The 27,185-nt window shown below is 42.1% G+C and overlaps 1 protein-coding gene across 2 annotated transcripts in view; it reads right to left on the bottom strand.

Annotated features, from left to right (window-relative positions):
- Positions 1–477: 477 nt before the first annotated feature.
- The window catches only part of LOC121279357 (PRELI domain containing protein 3A-like), a 42,652-nt gene continuing 15,944 nt past the window's right edge, over positions 478–27,185 (bottom strand). The window contains exons 4-6 of one of the 2 annotated variants that reach the window (XM_041190538.1): positions 14,586–14,656; positions 13,098–13,200; positions 478–2,185 (exon numbers count right to left, since the gene is read on the bottom strand). In XM_041190538.1, the coding sequence (XP_041046472.1) occupies positions 1,991–2,185; positions 13,098–13,200; positions 14,586–14,656 (369 nt within the window). In that variant the 3' untranslated portion in view covers positions 478–1,990. Of the gene's footprint in view, positions 2,186–13,097; positions 13,201–14,585; positions 14,657–26,395; positions 26,726–27,185 lie in introns of those variants that run through there. The other variant, XM_041190539.1, reaches the window with a different exon arrangement.

Raw genomic sequence — 27,185 nt, 5'->3', positions numbered from 1 at the left:
TATTCAAGCAAATGCAGGGAGAGTCTGCCTTAGACTGGCTAAAACTAGAATATCTTGTTCATTGTATATTCTGTAAACTCGCATAAGGGTCAAAGGCTGCCATTTTTGGGCCTGAAAAGTACCCGGCCTTCTTTAAATTACCCTGGAAATCAAAGTATATCAAAAATTTTAACAACAGGTTAAGCAGGCCATTTTGGATTGCCACTATGCAGTGGCTAAACAAATAATATTTTCCATGAACGGAATGCTGCCAGAAGTCCAAAAAGACATTCTGCCTTCCATGCAATTGAGCACCACCCCCCCCACCCCATTACTGCCCCCACCCACCTCCCCTCCTGGCCTCCAACCCCATCTCCAAGGGACTGAGAAGATACAGCCTGACACCAAACCCAAAACCCACCACCACCACCGCCCCCCCCCACCTCACCGGAGGCCCGACACTCCTACCCGACACCACCCTTGAGGCCCAACCCACCAACTACTCCCTGCAGAGTCCTTATCCACCCACTCTGCTGAGAACTGACCTCCCCATCCCCAATTGAGCAACATTGTGTATGAATTTCACTGCTGGTGTGATGCCAGGTATGTGGGTTGTATGTCCCAAAAATTAGCTGATCAAATCAAGCAGCATGTTCCTTCAGTTTGTTATAGGGTACAGACCATACTCGACCAGCCCAAGCTTGCAAAACCCAAAACAAAATGTTTCCCATTAGATGTCATTCTGCTGTAAGAGTTAAGCAGGGATTTCTATGTTTTTAGTAAAACCAAAGGTTAGCACAATTCTCCAGACGAACCTTGTACACCACAGGGCTGATATCAGCAGAACTCTCCAGAAAGACCTCAGGGATCATAAGGAATTAACTGGTCAGGAGACAGAAGGGGGTGATGAGGATAAATAGACAAGGTAAACACAAACAGTTGCCAGGCATAGAGCCAGACTAGAATGAGATAAAGAAGCCCTGCTTGGGTGAGTAAAGATAGATACCTGGGATTGGAGACATCTGCTTGTGTGATTATATACTGACAAGAATAGAATTTGAGTAATGCAATGTGTACGCGACTAGTTGTGTATAAAAAAGATGGCTTTCTTGTAATATGTAAAATTAGTTCAAATGACAAGCACTGAGTGCTGGGGAAGTTTACAAAAGTAGATTTGCACAATAATCCTTCAACCCCAATACAATGGAAGCATGGCAACTGACCTGTTTTGATAGAAAGGAAATTACCCAAATATGACTGAAACATAACTGTCACAGAGTAGCTTTACACTTTCATAACCACTTCAACATAAGTCAATTTGAGAATCATTGGTCAGAGTGACATTGATAGAGCTCACATTGATAGTTCCAATTCAGTCAACGTACTTCAGATGACTTAATCAGAAATGAGTTTGAAACCAAGTTTAGGAGTAAGGTATTAATAATGTGCTTCAGGATCTCCAGCCTGCACCCCTGCTCACTCCATATCACATCTCATATGGATAGATCTTCCTCAAAAATTACACACCTAAATTCCAACCTAAACACTGATTTTAAAAAAAGTTATAAAACTTGCTGATGTAAGGTTGCAAGACCATGTAAACGTAATTCCGAAATACATACACTTCATTTTATTGATTCAAAGCCTAAGGCAATGATGCTTTAACAACTCCACATTCAAGTATTAGTCCAATGCATTGCATCAAATACAAGACAGTGCATAATTCAAGTGTATATGTTTGTCCATCATCTCCAACTCCATTGTGAGAATAAGTCTTTTTCACATGTACCATGCTGATTTATCTATGTAGATCTGAAGTTTGACTAGTGAAGGATGTTACAAAAACATAATTTTTTAATAAAGAATCCCAAATGTGGCATCCCATATTCACAGGCTTGCCTGCTGGTTGTTTTATTTTAAGAAACTGAAAAGGTTTGAAAGTTGTTTGATACATTCAAGGTCAACTTTGTAGCTTATATTCTTCTCTCTGAAAAAAGGCATGAGTTGCACCTTAAAATGACACAGAACGCAAGTTACTAAGTGAATTTCCTGAACAGATGTCAAAGGGTGGCACAGCAAAAGCTAACCATAAATCTTTGGCAGCTGCCGCGGCCATTGCAAACTTCATATTTTCTTGGACAGACGTTGTCAATTCTTCATTCTCCATATTTATCTCGTCTAACACCCACACTATTGTTTTGCAGCCCTGAAAGCAAACATATTAGAAGGGATTAAGCACAAAATAGGACCAAACGAACTAGCAAGTAAAGGTTTATCAAAACCTTTCAAAAATGTTCAAATCTTACACTTTTCAAATGATGTGTAGAATATATTAAACATTAAATCTAAATACTCAGTACGTTAAGACAAGAAATTTTGCATTCTCTTACATTTTGCAGTCACCCAGTAGAGGCCACTTAATTTGCTACTCGAGACATAGTTTAGATAAGTTTGTTATATAATTGCCTATTCAAAACTGCTATAAATGTCCATTATTTCACACATTCGTACAATATCTGGCATCTATTAAAGCACAGATATGAAAAAGGATGTCATAAATTAGAATTTAATTTTAATTAGAATTTAATTTTTGAGAACTGTCCTACCAAAGGATTACTTATATAGTGGCACATACATTTTGTGTGATATAATTCACCAATTTATATTCCACACAACAGAAAGGCCCAGCTTTGCAGCACTAACATATCCAAGGCCATGAGAGTATTAGAAAGCTGCAATGGAAATCCGGTAAACAAAGCAGTTAAAACACAAGACATCCGAGCAAATATTTAAGCAAATTGTGGCTAATGCAAGGGTAAAACTGAAATCCAGGGGACAAACAGTTACATTCAAAATAGTCTTTTCAATACCCAGCTCCTGATTTAATTGATAAAATAAGCTTTCCTCAGTCTAGTGTAGAAGGGACACTGAAAATTGGAGAGAAGATAACAGTATTGTTAGGGAAACAAGGGCTGCAATTAAAAAGTAGGTACTGGACAGATTATATGACAAAATAACAGGCAAATAAAACTTCCATCATGCATTCACAGGTTCATAGGCAAATACACTAATGAAAACATACCACACATAAACGAGAATCTCAAGGGTAAATGCTAATGCTATGTATCCATTTCAATTGCATCATCATAAAATGTTGCCAATCAACAGAAATTTTATTCTAAAAATAATTCTACATTTATCTGGACATGCATTGCTTTCCACAGCATGCACAGAGAGGTATATTTTATAGTTTCCAAAAGCCTTGTAATAGGATCACCTTGTGGGTGGTTAAAAAATAAAGGCTATTCAGACCATCTAGCTGGCTCAATCTACTTTATCACAGATTCACTCTATTTAATCTAAGAGAATTTCTTCCATAAATACACCACAATCCCAAACCGAGTAAAAACATAACAATCTGTTAAGAACAAAAAACTGCGGATGCTGGAAATCCAAAACAAAAACAGAATTACCTGGAAAAACTCAGCAGGTCTGGCAGCATCGGAGGAGAAGAAAAGAGTTGATGTTTCGAGTCCTCATGACCCTTCAGCAGAACATATCGATCTGTTGCTGCTTCCCACTAATCAATCCTAACAAGTCACTTGAGGAAAGCTTTTCTTGGTTCCTGTGCATGCATTCCATGAGGTGATTCGAACATAATGGCCAGGATTTTTACCTTGTCGGGTGGGCCCGGGAGCGGTCTCGAAGCCGACTGCTGCCCATGATCGGGCCCCAACATCGATTTCATGCTGGCTGGCTGATTAACGGGCAGCCAGCATGAAACGCGCGATGCAGCGCTCAGTGCTGGCGGGTGGGGGCGGGAGGAGTGCGAAGTTCGTGCATGCGCACGAGTGCATGCAATGAAAGCTCCCTGAGGCACAGAGCTGCCTCAGGGAGATGAAGGTTCAAAAATAAAAAATTTACCACTGTTAAAAACATGTCCCCTTATCTGACTCTGTCACATGAGCAGGGACATGTTATGAATGAAATTTAAACATTTTAGTGTAATGTTTAATTGCTGTTGGAAAACTCATCCTGCCCGTGGATGAGGTTTCCTAAAAAATCCAAAGGCTGCTTGGCCTTTTCACCTGCAGTGAAAAGTTTCAGTCAATTATTACTTTAATGGCCTTAATAGGCCTGTTAATTGTCAGCGGGCTCGCTGCCAACTTTGGCACGTGCCCGCCGACTGAAATATCACGTGCCATTTTACACTCGAGCAGGGTTGGGCGTGCACCTGCCCGCTCAGCATAAATTTCTGCCCCGTGTGTGTAAGCACTACACATAGCATGGCCCCCAGGTTTCCTCAGTCATTCGACATGTAACAGTTGGGGTGGGCAAGGAGGAAAAGAATGCTAGCTGGTTACAGGATTTGGGAATGAAGTCCACATTGCTTACTATTTAGTGGCTGGACTCAAAACTGGTCTAACTGCAGATCAAAGTGAGATAGTTCTGGCAGATGCTGCCATAGTAATAGACAGCCAGATTTTTACATTGTTATTTTAAAGAGTATTTTAGCTCCTCTTCTGTCTCAAGATAAAACTTATGGATCCAAAGCACGCAATGCACCCTCCTCAGTTAACAGAAATTGTAACTTACCCTGGATCTTTCTGAGCTGAAAGCTGTTACTATAATTTAAAAACCTTGAATTTTATATATGTATCAGTGTTTCATAGAGTATAATTACTTGCAAAGTGCTTTGTACATGGCTATTAAATAGAAAAATCTCTTGGTATTGTGCTAATGAAATTGCTAATGTGGCTTGTAAGTTCCAGTATTGCGCAGTTCAGGGCTCTGACAAGATTCACTATCAAAGTTAGCTCAAGATGAACTGCACTAGCTTTTTAATAACCCATAAGGGACAAATTATACAATGAATAGATTTTTCCAAACATGCAATGCTTAGAAAAAAATGCATATAGCTGAAAGAAACTCAAAATATTCAACATTTTCAACACAAAAAAACACAGCAAGTTCTAAAGTGGGTAAACATACAAACTTGGCATGCAACCCATGCTACACAAACAGGAGCACATTCCACGTAATAAAATGCCATTAGATTATTAGGTATTTTAATAAATAAATAGTTACCACTGGGAGAGTGCAATATGCAGAAGTGAAAGCTGTTAGCTAACAGCAGAGTTTTGAATTATCCACTCAATAGCATCCCACCCCTAGAGCAACACAGAAGAGGGACATCACACATGGAAGAACAGATACACGTTTGAAGTATTTTCACCATATGATTAAACAAATCTGTTCAGGATCACTCAGAGAAAAATACTTAAGAGGTAAAAGGAACCAAATAAATTTTTCACACAGTCCTGTAAGTGCTGAATCTCTGTTTTGTGTATATTTAATATTCATGTAAGGTGTTCAGTCATTTTTAATTGTAACAAGATTAATTAGGCCTGTCACCTTGTGTAAAAATATTATCAAGAAGCTCTGTCTGTTTCTGGTGCATTGATATAGGTTATATAGAAAACAGCACTCATGATTAAATAACTCTTCAATTGTATTTAGCAAAATTCACACAAATAGAAAAATAATATTTGTGCACATTAACACAACTCTCTGTAAAGTATACTTGTTCAACTAATGGTACTTTTGAGATTTAAGCTCTGCACATTGAGTGTTATTTTTCTGCTTATTTCTTATTGGAGTCAATGTCTTTTATCAGAGTAAGCGAGTTGGTTTGAATGATACCATTATTTGCCAAAATCTAGCGATGATCCTGGGATGGTATCAGACCCCCATGTAGAAGAACATTGGGACAACAGTGATCATTAGATTTAAGTTCATTAGCCAATTTAATGTAACGGCCAGATGTTAGGAAGGGTAAATTTTTAAGGATGAGGAGGATTTGGGGTAGTGTTAATTGGGACATGATAATAGGTATGGAAAACTGTGGTGCTGATGATAAATGGAAGCCACAAAAATGGACGAGGAATATGTGCAAGTGCCTCATAAAAAGAAGGCTGCATGTTAAATGCAACCAAAAATGGCTTAAAAGTGATGCCCAAAAACTAAAGAATATAAAATGTAAAGCACCTTTCATGACCTCAGCATATTCCAAAGCACTTTACAGCTAATCAAATGCTTTTGAAGTGTAATACTTGTGCAATTTAGGAAACACGGCAGCCATCTTGCACACAGCAAGCTCTCACAAACAGCAATGTGGTGGTGATCAAATAATCTGCTTTTGTGATGTTGATCGAGGGATAAATATTGTCAAGACATCAGGGATAACTTACCTTCTTTTTTCAAAATAGTGCTATGAGGTCTTTTAGGTCTACCTGGGGGGTAGACAGGGTCTCAGTTTAATGTCTCATATGAAAGACAGCACCTCTGACAATGCAGCATTCAATCAATACTGCACTGGAGTGTTAGCTTAGATTTCGGTGCTCAAGTCTCTGGAGTGGAAATTAAATACTTTATGAAATGAAACAGAATACTTCAGCACTCTATCAGATGTCAAATGAAGGTAACAAAATCAGATTTCCCAAATGATCAAAAATAACTGAGCGAAAAGGCCTGGCCACTCACTTATGTTAGGACACGGAGTGATCAAGTATTACATAGGGTCAGGCATATTAGGGTAGAGGTCCAAGAGATGATGGACATGCTGAATAGTTATAAGACTTAGACTAACACTCCAGTGCAGGATTGAGGGAATGTTGTACTGGAGGTGCCATCTTTAAACTGAATCTGCCTCTTCCCTCTTGGGTGGATATAAAAGATTCTGGCGCTATTTCGATGAAGAGGCAGGGATTTCTCCCCATTGCCCTAGCTAATATTTATCCTCAAGCAACCCCTAAGAACAGTAGGTCCTATCATTATCACATTGCTGTTTGTGGGGTCTTGATTTGCACAAATTGGTTGCCATGCTTCCTACATTACAGTGTTGGCTCCATTTTAAATGTATTTCACTGGCTGGAAAGAAAGGAAGCAAGAAAGAAAGAAAGGAAGGAAGCAAAAAAGGACAGATAGATTTGGATTTATGAAGTGCTTCTCACGACCATCGGACATCCCAAAGTGCTTTACAGCCAATGAAGTACTTTTTCAAGTTTAATCACAATTGTAATGTAGGAAACGTGGCAGCTAATTTGTGCTCAGCAAACTCCCACAAACAGCAATGTGGTAACAGCCAGATATCTGTTTTTTTGTGCTGATGATTGAGGGTTAAATATTGGCCAGGTTATCAGGGATAACTCCGCTGTTCTTCTTCAAAATAGTGCCATGGAATCTTTTAAATCCAACCGAGCACACTCTCAGTATTGCACTGGAGTGTCAGCCTTGATTTTTGCGCTTAAGCCCTTGGGATGCCCTAAAGTTGCGAAAGGCATTATACAAATGTTTTGCATTTGCTTTTACTGGTTTCTGCTGAATTGATAAAACTGGCAGGTAGATGCAATGCTAAAAATTAATTAATAGAAGTCAATACGAAGTAGTCATGACTTGATTTAGCAGGTGGCAGGGCTTGCTGGAGTATGAAGATGGGTTCTGTATTGAACTAGCTACTTTAAAAACTTGTTGAGTTCTGGGGTTATTCCCATGGATCAGAGGGAGCTCATATGCTTCCTAGGGTTAATAAAAAGGGAGCAAATTGGAAAGTGGGAATTATAGCCCGGTTAGTCTGACATCAGTTTCAGTCAGTCTGTGTGATCATTTGGAAAATGCAGCTGTTATTAGAGAATTCCACCACAGTTTTTGGAAATGAGGGTCTTACCTCACCAACTTTGTTTTTTTTTTTAAGATCGTAGTCCAGTCAATATTGCAAAACTTAAATTTCTAAATACCTTCAAAAAATGCTGTACAGAGGCTTAATGGTAAGTTGGCAATAGTTAAGATTGGGTTCTCAAGTCAAATTTTAAGGCGTATTATAAATTTGAGTATTGCTGAAAATAGAGACATGCTGTCAAAGCTTTTTACTTTGCACTCATCAAGACAGTTCACAAGATTACCAATAGTAAAGGGAACGATAATTTATACTGCATGAGAACACAGTGCTAATTGGTTTGCAAGTGGACTCTGATTGGTAGAGGTGTTGCCATGAGAATGCAGTGGGGAACAGTTAACTGCCAAGCTTCTGTTCAAATTCAAATCACACAGGTCGACTCTGATTGGTCAAAGCATTGCCATGGGGAATGAACCAGGCAATGGCTGTCCCCCAAACGTTTGTTTGGTTGAAAAAGGCACAATGTGTAGACATGCTCCTTCTGTCTGCAAAGCACAGGCCCCTGTGTGTAGCTTCTAGCATGCCTAAGTGAGCCACACTGCAAGACTGGTGGTTTTCAGTATAATTCTTAGCACAATCAGGATTGTTTACCAAGTGTTGTCCAATTGCGGAGTCACATCTAATGTTGGCCACTATGTTTTAAGTTTTGCAAGCATGGGCTGGTTTAGTACGATCCATACTTTACCAGTTGCGGACAGCTGAATGGATGTGCTGTTGGATACAATTCGCCAGTCGTTGGGACATATGGCCTACATACCTGGCATCACATCAGCACTGGAATTCATATACCACATTGCTCATTTGTGTGATAGACAGAATGTTTTTTTGGCTTGACAGCAGCATCCTGTTGGCGGAGAATACAGTCTGTGTTGCTACTGCATAGTAACAGCACGAAACAGCTAGCTTTACCTGTTGCTCAAATTTTTGAGTCACCTTCACTTCCAGGGTAATCTGAAATAGACTGGACACTCTTCAGGGCCAAAAGTGGTGGCCTTAGGTCCATTCATGACTTTGCGTGATGTATAGCGAGCAATGATCTGATCAGGGTAGCCATTATCCTGCAGGATAGCTTTGATCTGCCCCAATTCAACATAAAGCTTGCACGATGAGCAAATGGCTCAGGCTCTGTTTAGAGGGCTGCAGATAAAGCCAGTCTTATAGCACATGGTACTGTAGGTATCCCAACATGTTTATTGACCAGTGAAGGTAGGCTGACGGTAGACAATAGTAGAGAACCCATTAGCAGATTTCTCAATTAGCATGTCGAGGAAAGGGAAATCCTTTGACTGGTCCATTTCAAAGGTGAATTTGAGGGCAGGATGAAGCCGATTAAGGTGGGAAGGAAGTTCTTACATGCAGCTGTGGATTCAAATATAGTAAATGTATCAGCTACAGAGATATGCAAGGGTAGGAGGTTAGTTGTCATTCCATTGCAGATGCGTTTCTTGTGGAAACCAACAAAGATGTTTGCGAGCGCATGGCAACACCATCTATTTGGGTATACATGTGTCGTTATGATGGAACTCAACTGCATGAGTTGCTGAGTTCTTAAGTTCAATCAATATAGATTCAGACATGCAGGGGCATCTAGCTTGTCATGATATAGTGATGCAGTACATTGATGAATAGGCTAGCAATGCCAAACAAGCACATGAACACAGCATTGTTATCAATATGTAAGTCCTGTATGGTCTTTGCAAAAATTAAGGAATCCTATGTATGTGGGAAACTTGCTGAGAACTGGTTGTAGCAACTCACCTAACCATTTGGCCAATTCATGTTGTGCAGAACCAGTTATACAGTAGATTTTTTAAAATTCATTTATGGGAAATTAACATTGCTGGCTAGGCCAGCATTTATTGCCTATCCCTAATTGTCCTTGAGAAAGGCAAGATAGAGTGTAAAGGGCCATCACTTTTGTGTGCCTTGAGCAGCCCATATATACGCAGGACACAGTGAGTTGTGAGGGCAAATCGTATCATATATACCCCCGGCAGCTTGTTACTCTTACACAAGTTCAACAAGCATTTTTGTAACTTGCTTTCAAGCTGGTCTGTCAGGTCAAGCTTAACGGCAGGTCCAATGCATACAAATTTGGACCCATTACTAAGAATGACATGCGTCTTGTTGATATAGTTACACTTTTTAAGGATGACTATTCCAGTCCTTTTGTTAGGTTTACAAATATCTATGTCTGGGTTGGTCTTGAGGCCTTGCAACGCTACCAGAATTCACAGTGCATGTGAAAATCAGCCAAGTCGTTCGGGATCTCGAAATGTGAGGCACTAAATCAGCTAGGCATGCTTTCAAGGATTCAGCATCTTCAGTGGATGCTGGTTTGTGGTGGGATAGCTGGGAGTAGAGGATTTCGAACTCAGCAAATATCTCTTTCCGTTTGATGTGGGATGAAGGCACACCAAAATCGAAGCCATGCCCTAGAACAAACTCTTCACTTTGAGAGAGTTCATGGTCAGATAGACTTACTACATGTTTGGCAGCATCATTAATTGTGCTGCCAACCCGCTTCTGCTTAAGTGCGGGTGTGTTTCAAGCAGGTATTGTTTATGGTGGGGTCATCTACTGAGGCAATACAGCGGCACAAACTGAAAAATGAAAGAAATTTGCACGCCTCAGACCAAGCTAGATCATGGGGCTGTGTTTCACTTTAGCATTACCTATGTCCCAACAACTGGCAGATCGTATCAAACAGCACGTCCCTTTGCCTGTTTGCAAATTACAGACTGTACTCAACCAGTCCGTGCTTGCAAAACTCAGAAAACAGTGTCCAAAATTAGGTGCAGTTCTGTGATAGACAACACTTGCTAAACAATCCTGACTGTGCTAAGAATTACACTGAAAACCAATCTAAGATTATCAGTCGGGCTCAGAGTGTGGCTCATTTACGCATGCTAGAAGCTACATATATTCACACACAGGGCCCTGTCCTTTGAAGACAGAAGCAGCATGTCCACATATTGTACCTTCTCCAACTAAACAAGAGCTTGGGTGAACAGCCATGCCCTTGTTCATTCCCCATGGCAATGCTTTGACCAGAGTCAACCTAACTCATTTGAATTTGAACAAAAACTTGGCAGTTAACAGTTCCCTGGTGCATGCTCCATGGCAATGCTTCTACCAGGGTTTATTCGCCAACCAATCAGCACTCTCTTCTCATGCAGTACAAATTGTTGTTCCCTTTACTATTAATATTCTTGAACTGTCTTGATGAGTACAAAACGAAAACCTTCGACAGCATATCTTTTTTTTCTAGCAATGCTCAAATTCTGTACTACTAAATGACTATGTGATTATAAATTTGCTGTATTTGGATTGTTAGACTTTGTAGCAGCTCTGAGAACTGTACAGATGGAAGCCTTGGGGAATCCCTGTTTGAACTGTTGCTCTTTGCCATCTTCAATGATTTAGATGAAGACACTGGAGGTAAAATCTCTGATTGCAGATGACACAAAAAGTTGTGCATGATTTAGGACATCAGTCAAGTTAACTAGACTGCATGCTGATCTAGACTTTTTTAAAGCATGAGCTCAAATGTTGCAATTGTTCTTCAGCATGCAGAAATGCAGCCCAACATATGTGAAGTTGGATAATTCTATGCATATTTGCATTATACAGGGTTACTTGCTTAAGGCTAAGGAACAGGTTATGGTGTAGTAGTTCATGGAGTGGAGCCATGACCAGTGTCCTGGGAAATAGCAAATTCAAACAGGGTGTTAGGTTGAATAGTTAGGATTGTTGAATACAAAACTAAAAATGCCAATAAAATTGTGAGGTACAACACCTTGGTAAGCAACATCTAGAACTGTGCCCATTGTAGTCCGCTCACAAGATGGAGAATATTGAGGTCTGGAAAAGGTCTCAAGGAGCCAGTAGAATGACACCTAATCTTAGAGCTCAGTTATCCGGATAGGCTTAACAGCCATTTTTTTAAGTGGAAAAAGTATTGACTTCAAAAGGTTTATGATTGAGATCCTAGAAATAATGAAGGAATAGGCTCTATTTTAGGTGGACAGGTTACTTGAACTAGTCAGAGAGGGGAGAACCAGGGACATCAACTCAAAATAAAGGAAACAGGGTTAGAAAGTACTTAGGTTGCAAGTATGTGTCATGAGTATGGAATCACTGCAGAGTTCCAATAAGGAGCAGATAGCTTCCAGCAAATGGAGAAAATCTTGTTACAGAAAGTGGGAATGGCCACTTGCGATTAGTGCCATTTGTTACAGTAATCTTCTGGAGCTTTCTTGATTGATCTAGAGGGATTAGAGAGGAATTTCCCCATTGTGCTATTTTTCCTTTTAAATGGATTAAGGGTTCTTTCTTCTGTTTACTGCCTCTTCTAAGGAGATTGTACAACTGTGGATAGGTGTTGATGGCCCATGTAGGTTGCATCATGTCTGGTATGATGACTTGGTCTTCCTTCATCGTGGTCACAATTAAGGTAATTCCATAATTATTCAAAGGTTACCAGCGAGAGCATCACTAGAGCACAGCATTTCCTCCCAAGGCTGAGTGGAAACAACAGTTTGTAATCTCAAGTATTAAATATCCAATGGACTCAAAACCTGCCATCAGTTCAGACCTGTACTAGTTCGTTGATGGTAAATGTAAGTTAATGCATCAAAATCTTGAAATGTTGTAAAAATAAATCTTGAGGGGTCTGACTGGTCTTCTGTTGTTCCTATGTTTATAGACAGAGAACAATTAAAAAAGCCAAATTCAACTAACTTGTCAGGTCAGTGATCAAACTTTTCCTGTATGGGACAGCACCAGAATAAATGATGCATTTAACAAACTGTAAAGACTTCACAATGATTTTTTACAAATGTAACTGGTATCAATATCAAAAATCAGCAAAAATCTAAGACATTTTTGCCACCCCATTCACAACCACTCATCGATTCCACTGCATATTCATTTCTGCCGTTGGGAGGTCATGTCCCAAGTCATCGCTTGTGCTGCTGGCTATAACTGCTACAAACTGTCCTATTACAATTAGATTTCACATATTTATCTTTTCCAATTTGCTTGAGATCAGGAGCTCAACTCAGCATCCCACTATTTTACTATCCACAAAACAACCCAAGAGAGTAGATGCCCAAAACATTTTAGATGGAGGGTGAAAATGAGGCAGGGGGAGGAAGAGGATGAGAAATGAATGTAGATTTTTTTTATCTGATTTGCTTTTTAGGAAGGTGAATCAGCCAAATGAGACTCATTTTAATTAGTGACAACTGTGGTTATTCATTTATTCCCAACCTAAAGATTAGAAGTATTTGGATTGCAAAAGGTTCAATTCCCATTCAGAATGGTTTTAGCATTGTGTGGACCAAAAATACATCCACTTTAAATGAAACTGTACACGTACCTTTCCAGCATTAGCAGAAATTGTGCTGGCCATTAATCCTTCCAAATAGTTACTTAAAATAACTCCTTTCACTGTGATTATTGCCTCCTGGGTCAAAATGGTCCTAAAAGTCAATGTATTGTCAAGTGAGCCAATATTTAGTTGCATGGTTATGATTATATCAAAATATTCACATTTTATCTATCTTGGCATAATTAAATCTATAAATATTTGCAGTTATTAATTGCATATCCTTGGTACTCAAAAATTTGGACTAAAACTGAAATGAATCAATTTTATATACCGTAGACCACACTCTCTTAAGTTGTTATTTTTTTTTGAAAAAGGACCATTTGCAATTTGATTCATCCAAAAGTACACTTGTCAACTCAAATAAATTGCAGAAATCTGAATTGGACATCTGTAACATTTGGTTACATGGCCCCCTCAAGTGCAGAAGTGCAGTAGCATTGGGTGCAGTATGTAATATTTTCCAATCCCATAAAAGAAATCACAGAAGTGATTCTTTAAAAATTAAAATCTTTCTCTTTGTGATAGGCAGCACACTTCAGTTCTGGTCTCTCCGTTTGTTTTGTCGTATCTTTGCATCTCAATAACCTTGACTTCAATGGTAGACTCATGTATTAGCTTAATCTAATTGAAAACTAAAGTTTATAGCTCCTTAAATCTGAAGCCACCATCTCCCATGGCCTGGGTTTTGTCTTGAGAATAATCGTGAAGCTAACAGCACTCACCATTATTGTGAAGAAAATTGGACTGCCACTTCCAGACCATGCACATGTACAGCTAAACGCAGAGCCCTAGAAGTTGCATTTGAATTACTCTGCTCATCCACAGGTTCACATCGAAATCAATGCAAGGACGTGAAGTTGCAGTAGTTACCATTAATTATTCACTATACATAACAGAGAAAGTTAGAGCTGGTGCATTCAGATGCAAGTGAAATTTTTAATGGTGTGATCAGTCATAATTAATGACAAACAACCTCTCTGGCCCTGAAAATTTAGTTTCATAAGTGTGGAATTCCATTCATCAGAATTTAATTAGTGTTGAAAATGTTATTTTAAATTCTTAAAATACTTTTTGTTACTCTAATTTAAATCTAATTTATGCTTCCTGGTTTATTCTCTAGGTGTGATTGATGTGCTTCACTGTTACTTGCCCAGCTCACACACCACAGATCCTCCATAGTGGGTGCCACTTTGGATCAGATGTCCATTGATGCTGAGTCTCTGCTCAAATGCCTGCAAAAACTCTGTGAACAGCTGTGAACATAGTGAGTGGCAAGTGCCATTTGTTCGTCACTGACCACAAAATTCAGGCCATTGTTTAAAATAAACCGTTCAATGTAAATTACGTAAGGTCATGGCATTTAAACTTTGTTTCTCTAGATAGATAAAATTATCCAAAAAGCAAGATATAACCAATAAAATAAAACAAAACGAAATAGTCTTATTCAGGTGTTTAATAAAATTACATTGAACTCACTTTTCTGGATTCTCAGGATGAGGTCGATATATCAGTCTTTCATCAACTGATACAAGGTTACTGAGAGTTATCTGGAACAAAAGAATTGAATAGGATTGGAACGCATATGAAATTGTATAGTCCCATTCACAGGATCCGTTCTTCCAACATTAAATATACAGGCCCCGAGACCTGTGCACTAACAAAAAGAAAAGTTAAAGAGAAAAACACTTAAGCTTCTTCCTTGACCTTGAAGAGTTGTTATTAGAGCAGAATGACATAATGTATTAAGAGTTTCTACCAACATTGGGAGGGGTAGTAATTGCAAGTCACTTTGGAGTGAAGGTAGGAAAAGTGAAGACATGTATACCTTTCACCTGTTTTCCGTGGAATTATTGGCTCATGGGTCGAGCCTACCATCAGCTTCAGAGAAGATTCTGTGATCCACCTTGATGGAATTCTCTCTAAAAATGGGTTCTAATCAGTGTTTTTGAAGCTTTCTTTGCAGCTGTTCCAATATAACAATGACCTGATAAATGATATTTCCTCAAACATAAGGATAAGTTTAACATAAGAACTAGGAGCAGGAGTAGACCATACAGCCTGTTGCGCCTCCTCTGCCATTCAATATGATTATAGCTGATCATGGGCTCAACTCCACTTTCCCACCAACTCCCCATATCCTTCGAATCCCCAAGAGACCAAAAGTCTGTCTATCTCAGCATTAAATATTTTCAATGATGGTGCACCCACAAGCCTCAGGGGTAGAGAATTCCAAAGACACTCAACCCTTTGAGTGAAGAAATTTCTCATCTCAGTCCTAATGATTAACTCCTTACCCTGAGACTGTGTCGCCTTGTTCTAGATTTTCCAGCCAGGGGAAACAACATCTCAGCATCTACCTCTGTCAAGCCCCTTCAGAATCACAGAATGGTTACAGCACAGGAGGCGGCCATTCAGTCTGTCATCTCTGTGCTGGCTCTCCGTAGGAGAAAGTCACTTAGTGCCATACCCCGCCTTCTCCCTGTAGCCCTACACATTCTTCCTTTTCAGATAATAATTGAATTTCCTCTTGAATGTCCTCAATTGAACATGCCTCCACCACCCTCTCAGGAAGTGCATTCCAGATACTATCCACTCATTGTGTAAAAAGATTTTTGCTCATGTTGCCATTGCTTCTTTTGTCAATCATCTTAAATCTGTGCCCTTTTGCTCTCAATCCTTCAATCAATGAAAACAGTTTCTCCCTTATCTAATCTGTCTGGACCTCTCATGATCCTGAATACTTCTATCAAATCTCCTCTCAACATTCTCTTTTCCAAGAGAAACAGTCCCAACTTCTCCAATCTATCGCCATAACTAAAGTTCCTCATCCTTGGAACCAATCTCATGAATCTTTTCTGCATTCTCTAATGCCTTCACATCCTTCCTAAAGTGTGACACTCAGAACTGTACACAATACTCCAGCTGAGGCGGAACTTGTGTTCTATATAACTTACTTGCTTTCATGCCAGACAGTTTAAGCTCAGTAGAGAGGAAGCTTTTAGAAATGACTATTTTTTTTCTGTAGAAGATATTGTATCCTAGAATATTTATTTCCCAACCTTGGTCAACTTGTAATCATATCACTGTAATGGTGATTAGAACTAAATCATTTATCTCAATTTGTGCCACTAGTTCATCTATCTTATTACAGATGATCTGCGCATTCAGATAAAGTGACTTTATTTTTTTAGCTACTATTCCCTGCATGGATTGTCCTTAATGATGCACTATTATCATTAAACTCTGTCCTGTCCTGTCCCACTTGATATACTTTCCGATTGCCTCAACCTTTTGTTATGGCACAATGGATGATAAATGCTGAACTGCTCAAATCCCAGAGAGAAAATTGAAACAGCTGCCACAACTGTTTTGCAATTTGTATTTTTCTTTCGAGATGCATGCCTTGAATTCAGTAGTAATAAGACAACCAAGTCTTAGAGGTTTTTTTTTCAAAACTAAATTAAACATTTATTAATAAAAGAAATGATTTTAAACACATACATAGGTTTACAGATTACTACTATAACAACCCCTAGCTCTCTTAATTAATCTAGCTCCCAGTTACACCTCCGTTAAGGCAACAATAAAGCAACACAGATTTCAACAAACCCAAGTAAAGCACACAATACCCCGGACAGCGATATTTAAAATGAATTCTCTTAGCTTCAGTGCCTGGAGATAGCAACTTCGTTTATAGAGGCTGGAGGCTTTTCACACTTGTTGGATCTAAGAATGTCTTCTTCCTTGCACATGTTTCTCCCTTTTTAAATCCCATTGTTCCAATGTGTCTTTGCAACGTTATTATTTCCATAATATAAATCTTTCATAGTACTCATTTAATCAGTAACCTTTGGGAAAAATGAACACACTGTTTGGCTTAGCCTCTTCTGGCTATGTGTAACACCTTACCATCTCTATGAAATTCACTACTCTGGTTTATCTAAAAACACAAATGTTCTTCACACCTCACATTCTAAAACTTCAGCCATGTTTACGTATTTAGTATTTCAAACCTTCTGATACATCGAAGCACCCAAACCAGCTGTCTGTAATTCAATTAAAACCCACACACACACCAACACACAGAGAAACTAATCCAAACCCTAACATTAACCTACCTTTACAATAATGTTTTGAAAATTATTAAATTTTCCTGACATTTTATCTTTGGATTTCTAAATCTCCCTTCATCTGAACACTCCACTTCTGTTAGTTTAAAACCATTTTCCACTTCTCGGACCATTTTTGCTGGTGCACTCTTAAGTTTGTACACCCTTCCTGTCACACTCTAGTTACAATTATCCCATCATCTCTCTTCAATTTTCCAAATCTCCCCTCACGTGAACCTCCTTCCCTATGTGGGCAACCAGCCTCATCCCTGGTAGTGTATGGAGGGAGTCAATAGAAATATTATGCAAAATCTAGTCATTGACCCCCAGATGTTCCAACAGAAACATTCAGCTCCAGACCTTGTTACAAGCATGGATACAACTTTTATTCATTCATGGGATGTGGGCTTTGCTGGCTGGACCAGCATTTATTGCCCATCCCTAGTTGCCCTTGAGAAGGTGGTGGTGAGGCCTTCTTGAACCGCTGCAGTCTATGTGGTACACCCACAGTACTGTTAGGGAATTCCAGGATTTTGACCCAACGACAGTGAAGGAACAGTGATATATTTCCAAGTCAGGATGGTGAATGACTTGAAGGAGAACTTCCAGGCGGTGGTATTCCCATCTATCTGCTGCCCATGTCCTTCTAGATGGTAGTGGTCATAGGTTTGGAAGGTGCTATCGAAAGATCCTTGGTAAATTCCTACAGTGCATCTTGTAGATGGTACACACTGCTGCTATTATGCGTGGATGGTGGAGGGAGTGAATGTTTGTGGATGTGATGCCAATCAAGTAGGCTGCTTTGTCCTGGATGGAATCAAGCTTCTGGAGTGTTGTGGGAGCTGCACTCGTTCAGGCAAGTGGGGAGTATTCCATCACACTCCTGACTTGTGCCTTGTAGAAGGTGGACAGGCTTCGGGGAGTCAGGTGGGTTACTTGTTGCACGATTCCGAGCCTCTGATCTGCTCTTGTAGCCACAGTATTTATATGGCTAGTCCAGTTCAGTTTCTGGTCACGGGTAACCCCCAGGATGTTGATAGTGGGGGATTCAGTGATGGCAATGACATTGAACATCCAGGGGTGATGGTTGAATTCTGTCTTGTTGGCGATGGTCATTGCCTGACACTTGCGTGGCACAAATGTTATTGCCGCGTATCAGCCCAAGCCTAGGTATTGGACATGGACTGCTTCAGTATCTGAGGCATCACAAATGGTGCTGAACATTGTGCAAGCATCAGTGAACATCCCCTCTTCTGACCTTATGCTGGAAGGAAGGTCATTGATGAAGCAGCTGAAGGTGGATAGGTTGAGGACACTACACTAAGGAACTCCTGTGGTGATGTTCTGGAGCGGAGATGACTGACTTCCAACCACAGCCATCTTCCCTTGAGTTAGGTATGACTCCAACCAGCGGAGAGGTTTCCCCGATTCCCATTGACTCCAGTTTTGCTAGGGCTCCTTGATGCCACATTCTGTCAAAGGCGGCCTTGATGTCAAGGGCAGTAACTCTCACCTTACCTCAGAAGTTCAGCTCTTTTGCCCATGTTTGAACCAAGTCTGTAATAAGGTCAGGAGCCAAATGGCCCTGGCGGAACCCAAACTGGGCGTCAGTGTGCAGGTTATTGCTAAGCAAGTGCCGCTTGATAGCACTGTTGATGACCCCTTCTATTTCTTTACTAGTAAATGAGGTGATATATTAGCTGTCCTCAATGAGGCAGCATTTATGGAATACGACTTCAAAGAGTCCTAGTCATGGGGGGTAATAGGGTGTTTAGGTTCATTGATGGGGTGCCAATCAAGGGTACCATCCATGTCCTGAATGGCGTTGAGCTTGAGTACTGTTGGAGCTGCATTCATCCAGGCAAGTGGAGAGTAATCCATCACACCCCTAATTTATGCCTTGTAGATGGTGGACAAGCTTTGGGGAGTCAGATGATGAGTCACTCACCACAGAATTCCCAGCTTCTGACCTTCTCTTGGAGCCACAGTATTTATATGGCTGATCCAGTTCACTTCTGATCAATGGTAGCCTGAGGCTGTCGATAATGAGGGATTCAGCAATGTTAATGCCATTGAATGTCAAGGGGAGATTCTCTGTAGTTGGAAACAGTCATTGTCCGGCATTTGTGTGATGCGAATGTTACTTGCCACTAATCAGCCCAAGACTGATTGTTGTCCAGCTCTTTCTGTATAAGGACACGGTTGCTTCAGTAGCTGAGGAGTCACGAATGGTGCCGAGCACTGTGCAATCATTAGCGAAACATCTGCACTTCTGACCTTATGGTTAAGGGAAGATCATAGGTGAAGCTGCTGAAGATGGTTGGGCCTCCTACAGCAATGTCCTGGGGTAAGAGAGGATTGACCTCCAACAAGAACTATCCTTTTGGGCTGGTTGTGACCCCAACCAGTGGCGAATTTTCCCGATTCCCACTGACTCCAGTTTTGCTAGTGATGCCATACTTGGGTCAAATGCTACTCTGATATCAAGGGCAGTCACTCTCACCTCACCTCTGGAGTTCAGCTCTTTTCTCCATGTTTGGAGCAAGGCTGTAATGAAGTCAGGAACTGAGTGGTTCTGACAGAACTCAAACTAAGCCTCAGTGACAAGTTATTGCTGTTGCTGGTAGGAAGCTTTTACCAAATGCTCTGCAGTTGAATACATCCACATCTTGGTAGTTAATCTTAATATCATTTCTGGAGCTCAAATGTTTTTCGTGCATTTGAAATGTAATAAGCTGAGAAATTTAGCCACAGGTTGTAAGAAGTGGAGCAACAATTTTCATGTTCTTCAGGTCTGAACAAGACTAGAACATTCAATTTGTACTAGGGCAGTGCAGAAACCCACAAGCATAAAGCAAAATAAAACCTGAAAAGGTACCTGATTCATAATTCTACATGCTGAAAGATTTTATTTTTCTCTTTAGAATGCAGGTACACATTACTAAGAAGCACTAATAAAAATTAAAATAAAAAGATGGTCCCATACAATTTATTTATATCTGGCTTTAATGTAATAAAATGTTCCAAGGTGTTTCACAGGAGTGCATAATCTGATACTGAGCCACATAAGGAGATGTTAGGGCAGATGATCATAAGCTTGGTCAAAGAATTTTAGAGAGTTTATTTAGCAAAGACAAGAGGTGTTAATTTTCACTGATAGGTTGAAGCAGAACAGCCATGATAGTAAAGATAATGAATTTTATAATATATAATGTAATCCAGACAGTTTTCTAGAATATGTTTAAGAACCAAGAGAACAAGCCATTCTTCATATAGTGATGAATAATGAACCACAATTAGTTAACAATCTGAAGACAAGGATACATCTTGCGAAGAGTGACTATGATATGATTGAAATTGATGTTAGGGAAGGACAAACAAAAATCACGAGCTAAGGTTTTAAAATAAGCAAGGCAAACTGCAAAGAAATAGATTAACAGCAATTAACTGGGACAGTCTGTTAATGGGTAAATCCATAAACACTGGAAAATATTCCAGGAATAGTTGCAGAAGATTAGGTATAGTAAAGTTCCTGTAATAATACTCATGTTTATTATGGGGAATGTGCATAGCAACATCACTGAAAGTACATGCAATCCATGCACACATTGTCGCATGAACACTATAGGGTAGTAAATTCTGCACATATAGTAAAATGTACATTCATGTTTGCTTTATTTTGAACTGCAAATTTTCTATGTTTAATTGCACAAAATGGTTATAGCACAGAAGTAAATTCTATATATCTGATTTACATTTTGGGATCACAGGACAATGCAATTGAAAGTAATTCTTTGATTTCTAGGTTACAGCACTTCAGATGCAGATCCAGGTGCCCTTTAAATGAGTTGAGCATTTCAGTCTCAGCCACCAACTTAGGCAGTGAATTCCAGATGCCCATCACCCTCTGGGTGAAAAAGTTTTTCCTCATTTCCCCTCTAATCCTTCTACCAATCACCTTAAATCTATGCCCCCGGTAACTGACCTCTCAGCTAGGAAAACAAGTTTTTCCTGTCTTCCCTATCTAAGCCCCTCATAATTTTGTACACCTCAGTTAGGTCACTCCTTAGCCTCCTCTGTTCTAAGGAAAACAATCCTAGCCTATCTAATCTCTCCTCATAGCTGTGATTTTCAAGCCCTGGCAAATTCTTGTACATCTCTCTACTCCCTCCAGAGCAATTAAGTTCTTCCTGTAATGTCCAGCCAGTGTTTTATACAGTTCCGTCATTACATCCCTGCTTTTGTATTCAATACCTTGCCCAATAAAGGAAAGCATTCCATATGCTTTCTTGACCACCTTGTCCACCTGTCCTGCCACCTTCAAGGACCTGTGGACATGCACTCCAAGGTCTCTCATTTCCTCAACTTCTCTCAATAACTTCCCGTTAATCAGTGTTCCCTTGCTTTGTTTGCCCTCTCCAAATGCATTACCTCACACTTATCTGGATTGAATTCCACTCAACCAAACCATTGATATCATTCTGGAGTTGACAGCTATCCTCTTCACTATCAACTACAAGGCCAATTTTTGTGTCATCTGCAAATTTCCCAATCATGCCTCCCACATTTAAATCTAAATCATTAAAAATACAACAAACGGCAAGGGCCCCAACACTGAGCCCTGCAGAACACCACTGGAAACTGTTTTCCATTCGTAAAAATATCCATCAACCATTACCCTTTGTTTCCTGCCACTGAGCCAATTTTGGATCCAACCTGTCACCTTCCCCTGTATCCCATGAGATCTCACTTTCCTGACCAGTCTGCCACGTGGGACCTTGTCAAATGTCTTACTGAAATCCATGTAGACAACATCCACTGCACCACCCTTATCAATCCTCCTCATAACTTTCTCAAATAAATTCTATTAAGTTAGTAAGACATGATCTTCCCCTAACAAATCCATGCTGACTATCCCTGATCAATTTGTGCCTTCCTAAGTGACAGTTTATCCTGTGTCTCAGAACTGTTTCCAATAACCACTGAAGTCATACTGACCGACCTATAATTTTCTGGCCTATCCTTCGCACCCTTTTAAAATAATGGTACAATGTTCGCAGAACTCCAATCCTCTGGGACCTCAGTGAGGATTGGAAAATGATGCTCAGAGCATCCACTATTTCCTCCTCGGCTTCCTTCAACATCCTGGGATATAACCCATATGGCCCTGGTGATTTATCCACCTTCAAGGATGCCAGTTCCTCCAATACTTCCTCTCTCATTATGCTTAATGTATCTAATATTTCACACTCCTCCTCTTTAATTAGAATATCTGCATTATCCTCCTCCATAGTGAGGACAGAGACAAAGTACTCATTGAGAACCCTGCCCATATCTTCTGCACTAACCCACCAGTTACTTTATACATCTCTAATGGGCCCTAGCTTTTCCTTAATTATTCTCTTGCTCTTAATGTACTGGTAAAACTTCTTAGAATTTTCTTTGATGTTACCTGCCAATATTTTTTCATATCCTCTCTTTGCATTCCTAATTTCCATTTTTATTTCATCCCTGTACTTTCCATATTCCTCTAGGCTTTCTACAATATTAAGTCTTTTGTGACCGTCATAAAGGGCTGATTTTTCCCAGAATTGCACTAAGTGCAGTAACGGGCATTTAAATTGGAGTCCAACTTGCCGATGAAAATGACAGGTTTTCACGCTGTATCTTCCCAAGCCTGCCTCATTATATCTTCACTCCTGCGAAACACGCTGTTTCCAGGACAGGTGGACTCTCATTCGTCCGCTTACCATCACCCAACTGTTGCATGATATGGCCGCTATCTTTAAAAGGCAGCCACCAGCAAAGCACTCATCGCCACCAGCTCACCAGCGCTGCCTGGGAGACATGGCCTGCAAAGACAAAAAAAGACTGCAGCCCCTAGCTTCAACAGTGGGTCCCACGAGCGACTGCTGGATGCCATGGAGGCCGGCTGGGATGTGCTCTATCCCAGCCCTGGCCGCAGGATGGATAGCAATGTCATCAACCCAGCTTGGGAGGCGGTGGCAGCAGTGGTCAGCACCAACGCCCTTCAGAAGAGGACAGCCACCCAGTGCCGTAAAAGGATGAATGATCTTCTCCGTTCCACAAGGGTAAGTCACTCTTTTCATCACTCCCAACTCACATACTCTCAAATCCATCACACACCCACAGGGCCCTGACTCACTGTCAGTGCAAGGGACAACACATTCATTTTTTCACACACCATTGTCCTCATCCCATCCATGGGACCACTCACCATTCCACACAGGCCAAGCATACCTATCATCTGGCCTAGCAGGCGTCCTGATACACTCTCCCCATCTCTATCCATGCAGAACAAACTGGCTAACAACAGGAGGGAAAGGTTGCAGACAGGTGGAGGGATGCCAGAAGTCAAAGTTCTCACAGGATTTGGAAACACAGCCATGCAGCTGGCCAGCGATGACCGGGACTGGTCCTGGACTGATGGTGAGGTCAGTGCTGCTCTACCAAATGAGGATCCAGCAGTGCAACATTCATCAGATAACCATGCTGTGAGTGATGTGTCCCCTTTCACAGGCCACTGCCATGCACTAATTATCTCCCCTAGCTTTCGCAGGCACATCTGGGAACCAGCAGACGAGTCCACAACCCAGACCTCCAAGCAAGCTCCGAAGAAACCTCTGAAGAGGAATCTGAAGGCACCCTTCCCTGAAGTCCCGTCACAGCGCCACACCCTCCACCAGCGCAGAGACACACACCTCGGTGGGACCGAGCTTCAGAGTAGCCTCGGGACCACAATCTGGTGAACACATCACACTTTCTGATCCACAGCAGGCGGAGGCAGGGACTTCCTAGGTCTCCAGAATCGAAGGACTGCTGGAGGCCAGAACGTTGCTGAGTCCAAGTCAGAAGACGAGCCTCTGGACTCAGTCATACCTCAGTTGCTGAAGCTGCAAAGGCAAGCTCAGGAACATCAGGAAAGGATGGCTGCTGCACTCTGTCCGTCCATCTTCAGGCTGAGATGATAGCACCGGCATCGCAACACACCATGGTCAACACTGGCAGGATGGCAGCCGGCATAGAGACCTTGGTCCAGGATGTCACTCCTGCACGGGCTTAACTCCATTGCTGATGCCATAGTTGGCCTCCAACAGTGTATATGCGAGACGGGTGCTGGGCAGCTCGATCTCACTCCAGCTACCCCCTTCTGTTCACGGAGTCAGCCAGGGGCTCTCAGGCACCCATAGGGAGGAGGATCAGCAGATGCACACTCCAGAATCATCCACCCAGGTGACTCTGGGAACAACCGACCCATCTGACTTCCCTCTTCCTGTGACCTCCGCCGATCCAGCTTTAAGGCCGAGGAGGGTGCCACTGTCACACAGCAGGACCCAAAAGCAGGCCGGGGCCCTCCAAGTCTCGGCCCTCCAGAGGATGCCCGCCAAAGTCACCACAGACAGAGCGCCACAGTCAGTAGGCTACCTCTGCCTCCGCTGTGGATGTCTGGGGAGCACCACGACATATTGGCATGTTTAGAACAGTTAAGGAGAATTAACCCTATTGGAGTCAAACAATTAAACTAAGTTAACAAAAGTTGCACAGCCTGGGCACAGCTGTTAATCACTTGTACACAATGTTCACTATTGTCAATAAACTCCCAAGAATGTCTCCCAGCCTATGGTTCCTTGTTCCGATGAACAGTGTTCTTGTCACTCAGATGTGAAACCTTTCTGCACAAGATAAAAGGCAGATGTCTCAGTCCAGGGCCTCTTCCCTGTGCGGTCTTCAGGCCACAGTGATGGTCTAGCCTCACATTCCCAGGAAACATTACTGATGCCTGAGCCTCAGCAGTTCTGATCATTGCTGCCAGTGGGCAGGCGCTACAGAGTTCTCTCATACTCTGTGTGCTCTCCGCACCTTTAAGGTTGGGCTTGTCCCCATCACACCAGCATCTGTGACCAATGATGCTGTGCACCAGCTCCTGAAGGCGGATGCAGCATCAGATGCATCTAAAGTTTCATGGCTGCGTCTCTGAGATGGCGCTGATCATGGAGCGCAAGCAAGCAGCGTTCGGCCAGACAGAAGTCAGTCGTTCTCAGGGGTCATGTGAAAGACTATGGAGTGTCCTTACTGCATGATGTCATCATCCTCCTGCAATCAAGCGACTATTAGGGCCTCCACTGCATCTCCATGACAGGAGCATTCTCTCAGAGGGTATTGGCGCTGAGATAAGTCAGACTGGAGTCAAACATTCACAACTGCAATGTGAGGATCTACAGGGACACTTCACTGCATGTCCTCATCCTCCACAAATCTGGCAACTATGAGGGCCTCCCAAGTACACCTGCCTCGTCTAACCAGTGCAAGAGCCTCATCCCAGTTGTCGTCACCACTGAGGACCCCCTCACCCTCATCTCCGTCAGCATCCTCCTCATCAGAAGAGCCATGCAGCTCCTCCATCTCCTCCTCAGCCAGCTCCTCTCCCCATTGCAGCACCAGGTTGTAAAGGCGCAGCAGATGATGACAATGCATGACACCCTCTGCAGACTATATTGCAGGGCTCCACCAGACCAGTCCAGGCACTGGAACTGCATCTTCAGTATCCCAATGGTCTGCTCCACCAAGTTGCAAGCTGCTACATGAGCCTTGTTATAGTGTTGTTCTACTGCAGTTTGAGGCCGCCGCACGGGTGTCATCAGCCACGGCCTCTGCAGGTAGCTCTTATCCCCATGGAGCCAACCCTGCAGCTTCTGTGGACCCTGGAAGACTGCAGGGACCTGTGAGTGGCTCAGGATGTAGGGATCGTGCACACTCCCTGGAAACCATGTGCATACCTGCAGGATACATTTCTGGTGGTGGCATATCAGCTGCATGTTCAGTGAGTGGAAGCCCTTGCGGTTGATGAAACCCATCGAGTGTAGCGATGAAGAGCTGAGTGCCACATGAGTGCAGTCAATCACACCCTGCACCTGTCAGAATCCCGAGATTGGGGGAATCCAATGACTCTTGCATCATGGCTGTCCCGGTCGAAATGCACGAAGTTGTGCGCCATGGAAAAGATGGCATCTGTGACCTCATGGATGTATTTGTGGGTGGCGGATTGTGAAATCCCACAAAGGTCACCTGCAGAGCCCTGAAAGGAGCCACTGGCATAGAAAGTGAGCGCTGCGGTCACTTTCACAGCCACTGGCAGTGGATGCCCTCCATGTCCCCTTGGCGCCAAGTCCTGCAGTAAGTGGCAGATGTGAGCCACCTGGTCCCTAGACATGTGCAGTCATCAACAACACTGGTTCTCAGTCATCTGCAGGAATGGCAGGCAGAGCCTACAGACCCTGCTGTCACTAGGCGCTGACCAGCCATGGCTCCCTGTCGCTCCTGAACAGCATATGCGGGAGCCCCTGCTGCCCCTTCTTCATGAGGTTGTTGCTCCTCCCTTTGAGCAGCCAGGTGCCTCAGTCGCACTCTCCTCCTTCTTCTATGATCTCTGTAGGTCATCAGGCATACAGCTAGGTCACCAGGATCCATGGTCCTGACGTGGTCCTCCTGCAGCAAGAAAGAGAGAGAGTCGTAGTTATCGGCTGTACTTAGTACCTCTCCTGGCCCTGTGTGACCGCCCCTTAATGCTTCCCGGAGAGTGCTGGTCACTCCTCAGATGGCCAGAGATGAGTGCACTGCATGGCTGCCCTGTCAACCTACGACATGGGGGACACTGGTCCACACCACGGTGCTGAGATTGCAATGGTTCTGTGAGTGGCTCCAGCAGTGACTGCTACATGGCCAGCATTGGTAAGGAGATTGTACAAACATGTGCAGTCCAACTGCTCTGCAGTCTAATAAAGTGGTATGCTGGTGGGGTGGGGGGTTGGGGTAAGGTATGGAGCGTTTGGTAGCCCTTTGGTGCCTCTGCGATGCTTGCATGGGTGGGCAGGCTAGAAGCCTGACTCCAATCATATCATTGAGGCTGCGCCTGATCTGTCTTAGTGGCAGAGGCATGATCAGTTTA

The sequence above is a fragment of the Carcharodon carcharias genome, chromosome 6 (genome assembly GCF_017639515.1).
Source record: "Carcharodon carcharias isolate sCarCar2 chromosome 6, sCarCar2.pri, whole genome shotgun sequence".
NCBI classification, from domain to species: domain Eukaryota; kingdom Metazoa; phylum Chordata; class Chondrichthyes; order Lamniformes; family Lamnidae; genus Carcharodon; species Carcharodon carcharias.
Note: the sequence above shows the minus strand (reverse complement) of the source record. Positions and strands in the feature narration are given on the sequence as shown.